This window comes from Panicum virgatum, chromosome 3K, assembly GCF_016808335.1.
Source record: "Panicum virgatum strain AP13 chromosome 3K, P.virgatum_v5, whole genome shotgun sequence".
NCBI lineage: Eukaryota > Viridiplantae > Streptophyta > Magnoliopsida > Poales > Poaceae > Panicum > Panicum virgatum.
In genome coordinates, this window is record NC_053138.1 from 34163955 (window position 1) to 34171637 (window position 7683).

At 51.2% G+C, this 7683-nt stretch overlaps 1 protein-coding gene across 1 annotated transcript; it reads right to left on the reverse strand.

The window, feature by feature from the left end:
* Nucleotides 1-458: 458 nt before the first annotated feature.
* LOC120699069 (probable pectinesterase/pectinesterase inhibitor 6) lies at nt 459-7462 on the reverse strand. Its single transcript, XM_039982929.1, has 2 exons — nt 6967-7462; nt 459-539 (listed from the first exon to the last, which is right to left on the reverse strand). The coding sequence occupies exons 1-2, from the start codon at nt 7427-7429 to the stop codon at nt 508-510; spliced, it is 495 nt and encodes a 164-aa protein (XP_039838863.1). The 5' UTR covers nt 7430-7462; the 3' UTR covers nt 459-507.
* Between the last annotated feature and the right edge of the window lie 221 nt (nt 7463-7683).

The window sequence follows — 7683 nt, forward strand, 5'->3', positions numbered from 1 at the left end:
AGCTCAACCCCCCTCTTGCCCCGTCGGTAAGTTACTCCCGAACCAAAATGACCTAATTATTAAGCCAAGACCGTCCCATTCCAGTCTTGTGGCAGCGCTATTGTCCCAGGTTGTCACTCTATGAACCGGTCCATATGGAGAGTGGCCAACCTAGCAGTAAGCACCGTGCTGGCCCCCTAAACCATGTTTCTAACAAAACCATTTTATAACGAGACGTGATCCACTCAAACGGGCCACTCCCAGAATTAAGTTGCATATACCATTAATCAAATTAATTAAAAAGGATCAAGTGTGTTATAGCGCGGCACCTAGCACAACTAACCAAAATGCAACACAAGGATATATATAAAGGATATAAAGTGGCTAGGAAAGTCCTTATGGGCATACAGCATTAAAATGCAGTATGAAAATGTATTTAAAGTGATAGGTGTTGTTCATGTTATACTTGCCTTCCTTGAACTGCTCCTACTACTGCTCAAACTGCTCAGAAGATAGCTGCTCCGGGTACTAGTACTGGGGCTCCTCAGATGGATCAACGTCTACTCACGAACACATGGCCAAAAACAATACACAACATAAACATACAAGCAAACAAGAGCAAACATTAAGAAACAGTACAATAATACATAAAAAAAGCTAACAAAACTAAGCTAAAACTATTCAACGTGTTACAATGATCGCGTGGACATAAAGAACACCTAAAACGGAGTGAAAACGCGAAAACTAGGCCTAAAACAAGGTCCAGGGGCTTTTCTGCAAGAAAAACTAAGTTTCTGGGGGTTTTCTGCAAAAAACCAAGGGCCTAAACATAATTAAACCTTGGATCCAGGGACTAACATGCAAAACCGCCGGCTCTAGACTGCGGGTTCCATTTCTAGAAAGCTTGGGGGGGTTTGTTCAAAATTCTGGGCCTAACTGGAATTACTTTTCAACTAGCAGGGACTGCGGATTGAATATAGAAAAGCTGAGGGGCTCTTTAACAATTGTGCCAGGCCGAAGGGGTACGCGTGATCCTCGGCCGTTGGATCTGGATCTGGCGGCTCGGATCTAACCGTTACGGCATTCTAATCCTACGCGTCCAACACAGATCGGACGGAACAGGTGGAAAGGGGGTCGACGGCGGCGGCGCTGGTCGCCGGGAAACCCTTTCCCGCGGCGGAGCCTCGCCGGAGAGGCTCGAATCCGGTGTTCCAGGGGTTGATTCGAGCTGGGTTTTGGCCGTGGAGCACCGCCATGGCATACGTAGTCCACTAGCGGCCTTGTCTTTGCTCGTGGGGGTCCGTGGCGGCGAGAGCAAAGGCGGCGGTGGCTCTGCACGGTGGCGCATCACCAGCGCGCGTGTTCGTGTGGTTCTAGGCCTGGATCAGGAGTGCAAAGCATGCGCAAGGGCTCTGTGCAGCACGGGCGAGCCCGTGCATGACTCGTGCGGGGCTGTGCGGGGTTGCAGAAGGCTCGCCATGGCGAGTTCACGGTGCGGCGGCGACGCTGCGCCGGCGTGCCAGTGTTCTGGTGCCTGGGGTGCTCTACCAACCCTAATAGCTAGCGCAAAAGGCAGCGGAGGCCGAGGGATTGCTCACCGAGGGTTTGGATCGGACGGTGCGGTGGTGCAGGGAGACCGATGTCGATGGCGAGCAGCGGCGCAGGAACGGAGCTCGTGGACGGGGCACTGCCGGGGTACTCCGGGCCTCGGATCTCCTCGAGTTGAAGCGGGGTGTTGCTGCGGAGGCGTACAAGTGGTCAGGGCGAGCTAAGGGCCACCGGCGGTGAGGAATCGCAGTGGCGGACAGGGTTTACCTGAATCAGGCTCCGGTGGAAATTCCGGCGATGTAGTCCATGAACCGGAGCGTGGCTGGCTTAGGAAGTCTCCCGGGGGCCGAGGCGGAGCTGCTGCGGCGGTCGGTAGGGCCTGGGGTGCGGTGGCGTGGCCGGTGCATAGCGGCACAGGGAGGTCTGCGTGGCGGAGCTAGGTGGGCACGGCTGGATCTCGGCCTCAGGCAGCACTGGAATGGAAGGTGTGGCGCAGGGGGCTGTGGGGGTGCCATTTAAGAAACACAGCTGAGGATTTGGGCGTCCGTGCCGTTGCAGGCGAGGCGAGATTCGCGGCGGTGAGCTCGGGCGGACGCGCTGTGGGAAAGAAGGAAAGGGATGGATCCGACACGCGGGCCCGGGCGAGCAGAGAGGGATGCGCTGCGGGAAAGGGGCTGACAAGCGGGGACCACTGGGCAGCGGCGCACGCGCACGCGCGGGCGAGCGGGAGCGGCTGCAAGCCGAGCGCTGCGGTCGAGCGGGACCGGGTGGTCTGCTGGGCTGGTCGCGGGGAGCTGGGGTATGGGCCAGACGGGAAAATGGTGCTGGGCCGGGTGAGCGGGACGGCCACGGGAAAGAGAGGGGGTCGGGCTGGGTTGGATTGGTTTCCTGGGCCGGGTTTTCTTCCTTTCCTTTTCTTTCTCTTTTCTAATTCAACTCAAACTAAAACCATTTGAATTCAAATTCAAATTTGAATTTAATCCTATCACTCAAACAAAAAGAACAATGCACCAGCATGAATGCAACAACAAATTTTAAACTTAGACAAGTTTTAATTACTTGTGATACAAAATTAGATTAAATGAAAGACTAATCATAATAAACCTTAGAAAATTAAATGAAGCCAATTAAATTTATTATTAAATGATGGAATTTAAATTAGTGTGTTACAAAGACCCAAACACTAGCTTGACTTGGCCTAGTGTGTCACCTCGTCTCCAACTAGTGATAATTCAACTAAAAGATGTCATGTTCAGGCTTATCATGATATCTATCCTACGATGGTTCACTAGTTTGACTTGGCCTAGTGTTTTACTTTCCGCTGCAGAACTTCTCTCTTATACTTAGTTTCTGTGAAACTTCTCTAGTTTCCTTTGGAATAAAACTTGTAAAAGCTAGAGCTTCGGCTCACTAGCTTCAAAACTCTGAAGTAAATTATACCTCTTACCTATGTGATGTAAAATATTATGGAATTGTTGTATCTCTGACTCACCTTCGTGCGGGATGTATACTTGTGTTACGATCCAATATCAAGTGGTTTCATCGGGATATTACCCGACAGACCAATAATTATACCGGTTGAAGTGTGTGTAGATGTTTAGTGCACTCAAACTGGTGTAATTTAAAATGGTTCTGCCACATGAGACAAGGTGATCCTTTATCTCCCCTTCTTTTTGTGTTGGCAGCTGAACTGTTACAGTATGGGGTTAATGACTTGTTTCATCCACCATCCACCAAAAATATGCACACACTTGCACATCTTGATCAAGGTTCATGACTTGTTTCTTCTTTGGATCCGGTCTTTGACTTAGCAAAATATGACAAGCAGGTTTGCCATCATACCCTCCATACCTATGGATCTACCAAAATGAAACGATTAGAAGTAGAATGGAAAATAAAGGCACATAAAAAGGCCTTGGTGAGGAAAGAAACACATTTGAGCGATACGAGAGATCACTCGTGGAACTTACAAAATTCTTTTCAAAAACTGTATAAAACCTCCGGATTGACAGTTGAACAAAGAAGTGGATAAATGGTACTCTACAAGCTGTTCTGACCCTCAACCGCCAAAGATGAGGATGATGTTATAAGCCCCACAGGAGTAAGGTAAAAGGTGCGAATAAGACCAACTTATTCAGAATAAAGGTAAGAACACTCGGTTGTGCCTTTTGCATAAGTCAGGAATGCGACATTGTAGCAACTCCTGATCAACAACCTAAGTCTAAAACTTTGCTCGGGATGAGAGAAAGGCTAGCTTGGGGGAGTTGTTGATGGTCCTTAAGTGCCAAATCCGACTGTCATCTATACTCAATAATAAAGCAAAACTATACACTTTACTCACATATTTGTATCACTAACCTTGCTCCACAATTATTTTCGAGTTTATATGATTTCAGATGAGCAAGAGTGGAACAAAATGAAAACACGCAGCAAACGCCATACAATTACGCAAGAGATCGGATCCGGCATCACACACTTATTAAGAGGGTCCACCTCACAGAGCAAACGGGCGCGCCACGCATAATGCACACAAGGAAAGACATCAGGGCCCACACGTCAGCCTACCAGAAGAAGATAAGCACGAACGGCTGATAGGTGGGGCTGGCCGACCCCTAAGGTCCGCCGAACCTGGCCTGAAGCGCATCCAGGTGCATTTCGAGGAGGAGTCATGGCCAAGGCACCTGATCACCTTTCATATGTGCGTTTGGCGGGAAACCGACCTCCACTAGTATAAATAGGCCTCTCCTCCACCCACCTCAGCACACACACTTCATTCCACCATTCCAAGAAGGCTCGCCTCTCCCTTGCTGTCTTAGCTAGGTAGTGGAGCTAGGCTAGTTTCTCTTAGCAAAGCAAGTCGTCTTCGGGGTCGTTGAGCTATCCTCGGCTCCCAGTATGGCTTTGTATTCGACTTGTCATACTTCTATTCATAATATAGAGTTGTGACATGGTTGCTTTACTATTTTGATAGTTTATCAATCCATGCTTAGTTCGTTCATGAGTTATGCTAAGGTCTTCGTTAGGCCAGATGATCCGGGTACGGATAGGGTTCATTGTGCTTTCGGGCTTGCTCTAGCGTTTTACTTGTCCATCCGAAGGGTAGGAGACTCGGGGACACTAGCGTAGTGACTTCATGCATGAGCGTGGTGCTCGGGTATGCGGGATCCTTCGGATATGACCGTGCTCCATGGTGTGACTGGGGTAGATGGCAGGTGGTGACAGCCCTGTCTGTCCGGCGTAACAGCTGTGTTGCGTTTAGTGTACTCCCCGACGTTCGGGTTCAGTGTAGGAGTTCATGAAAAGAGGTAACGGGACTGGATATTCTCCAGTGCGGGACCTTCTCCCCGCTATCCCATTTTCCTGGCACCTGTAGTCCTAACCATGTCCTAAAATGACCCCAACTTTGGATAGAAGCACTAGGACACCTAACCTAGCCTAAGCTCCAGCTGACTTGATGTAGGATAGAGTATTCCTTTGTTTTGTTGTTTATCTATTTTATTCCTTTCTCTTGGAGTGTGGTTGTGTGCTGTGACACATTATCCTTGCTTATTTATTTACCAGGACTTACCCCTGCTAGAGTTTTATCTATTGCTTGAGGTATAATGTCATGGTTAATGTTAAGTACAATACCTTATGTTAAGTACAATACCTTTGCCACCGCCATTCTTTGGGAAACAAATAAATAACAATATCGTTACTGTCTGGGTGAAATATTACAACGGTATATCCGTGCACTTGCGGACCCATCTGTAATTGTATAGATTATACCACGACAGTGGCACCCCTTGGGTGCAGTTGCTAGGACGGGTTGGCGCCCTCATTTCTAGTGATTGCACTAAGGACCACCAACAGGCAATTCTGAGGCCCTTGCCGAGGTCTTCGCAAACCCTATATCGACTTAAGAAATGCCAACAATCATCCACCAGCAGCAGGGAGTAAGCGTTTCCGCTTAGTATCGCCAGCGCCACCGGCCCATAAAAATCTCCGTGGACCAGCTCCAATGCGCGCTCCGCCCGCCACAACGCTTGGTCCATTAATGGCGTCCTCCTCTGTAGGCCTCGCACAACTGGTCCACCTACTCGATGGCCAGCAGCCCTCGCACCAGCTCCTCGCGTGCCATCCTGCGAAGGGCCGCCATGTGACCGAGCCTGGCATGCCAACGCCAGGCATTCTCCTCGCCACGAGCCGCACAATGTCGATGTCGAGGATGTACAGTCGATTCCCCTGTCGTGGTACGCGCGCCAACAACCAGCCATCAAGCTCATGGAGCCGCATCACACCAGACTTGACGTGGATGTCATAGTCAACCACGTCAAGCTGTCCCACGCTCACGATGTTGGTTGCGAGCTGGGGGATGTCGTTCTTGCACGCGAACACGACCGTGCCACAACCCTCAATCCGCGCCACCAAGTCGTCGCCGTAACGCACCGTGCCGCAGACGCCCTTATCCAGCTCCGCGAACGCCGCCCGGGACCCCGACATGTGATTTGTGTCCCCGCTGTCGAGCTCCCACGACGCAGCATTCTTCTCCTCATCTTCTCCAAGGTGGACGAAGACGTTATCCTCCCGCAGATGGACTTGCAGCCCCTGAGCCCCGGCTTCCTGGATCTAGTGCCTCCTGGACGTGGGCGCTGGGCCTGGTGCAGGGGACGGAGGCCGCGTCGGGGGCAAGTCCCTGGACGCAGGTGGTGAGGCTGGTGGCGGCGGAGTCTGTGCGTCCCGCGCCGATGGCGATGCGGGGGAGATGTGGATGTCTGATGTAGACTGAACCAGCTGCATCATCTAGAATGATCGATCAAGCTAAAGAATGTTAGCAGCCCGTCGCCATCATCTACCGGGTCAGGAACATCACGGCAAGCAGGAGGCCCAACAGCTGTCCCGCGCGCCGGTTCGGACCGGCTACTCGCGCTTGCAAGCAAGCCTCTCTCCTTCCTGCCCCAATATATTCCGCGCTCTCTGTTCTCACATTCCAGTTCTTCCTTCTCGCCCCCGCTATTCTGTGTTAACGTACAAAGAAGCTACCCCGGCCCAGCTAAAGAAGCTACCCCGGCCTATCGATCAATGCACAATAATGCCCTTTTTTTTTTCTTTGCCCATTTAAGATAGGTATGTAGCTTGCTTGAAGAAAGGGATCATTCGATCCATATGTACATGATGATGGATGTAAAAAGATGGAATTAATTTGACAATGACGAGATGACCAGATAGATCAAATTAAAGAGAAGCAACTATGATACATATACTAGTACGTATGAAATAAATCCGTTCCGAGCGAGCAACGCAGGCATGTACGACATCAGAAACTTTTAACACGCGGATCGATTGAGTAAATCACGCCCCTACCAACGTATGTAAGCAATGCAAGTAGGTAACTGCCTCGCAAAAAAGTACGTAGCAAGGTAACTGAAGGACAGCGGAATATTGAGGAAGATAACTTACTGACGGTCGCTGTCTGGTCCATGAGGGTTTGCGTGCCGTTGCTCTTACTCCCAGTTATCACGGTCCTGTCAGCTCCCTCCCCGAGCAACATGACGTTTTTCCTTGTTATTTTGATGAACGGTTCCTCAGAGACGCCGGACTTGACGAGGACAACGTAGCGCTGCTTCTCGCATGGCACGAGATCCGGTGCTGCCTTAAGAGCTTGTTGGATCGTCGTGAAGCAGGCGAAGTCGTTGCCGCAGCCTCCCTCCTTTGCCACAACGGCATCCGCACGCGGAGGCCAAGTAGTGCCCGCCGCCGGAACGCCGCCGGGCGGCTGGCGAGCACCGCGGCACCCCGCAGCAGACAGCTGGGTCTCGGGCTCGACGGCGCCGCTGCTGCCGCTGCTGGCATCACCAAGCAGCGCAGGGAGCAGCAGCAGGGCCATCACGGCCAGCCTGCAACTCCTGCCTGCTAACATCATCCCTCAGCGCATTAACTAGCTCAGTGGAGTGAACGAACACATAAGCCCGTGCCGCACCCAGCAGCAGCAACCTATATATATAGGCAGGCGGCACAAGGAACTAGGACAGCGCCGCCGGCCCGGCCCGGGTGGACTGGGCCGATGGGTTTTGAGTATCAAATTAATTTTAGCTTGAAATTGACGTGGCATGGTGATGGGATTCTTGTTGGATTGATCTCCTTCCTAATAGGTATTAGGCCCTTAATCCGCGCCCT

Bases quoted from the DNA above. Each gene is read 5' to 3' on its own strand.
- LOC120699069 (XM_039982929.1), bottom strand. From the start codon at position 7,429: ATGATGTTAGCAGGCAGGAGTTGCAGGCTGGCCGTGATGGCCCTGCTG. The intron at 540-6,966 runs GTAAGTTATCTT...GTTCGTGAGTAG, and splicing joins GGACCAGACAGCGACCGTCA to ACGTTGATCCATCTGAGGAG.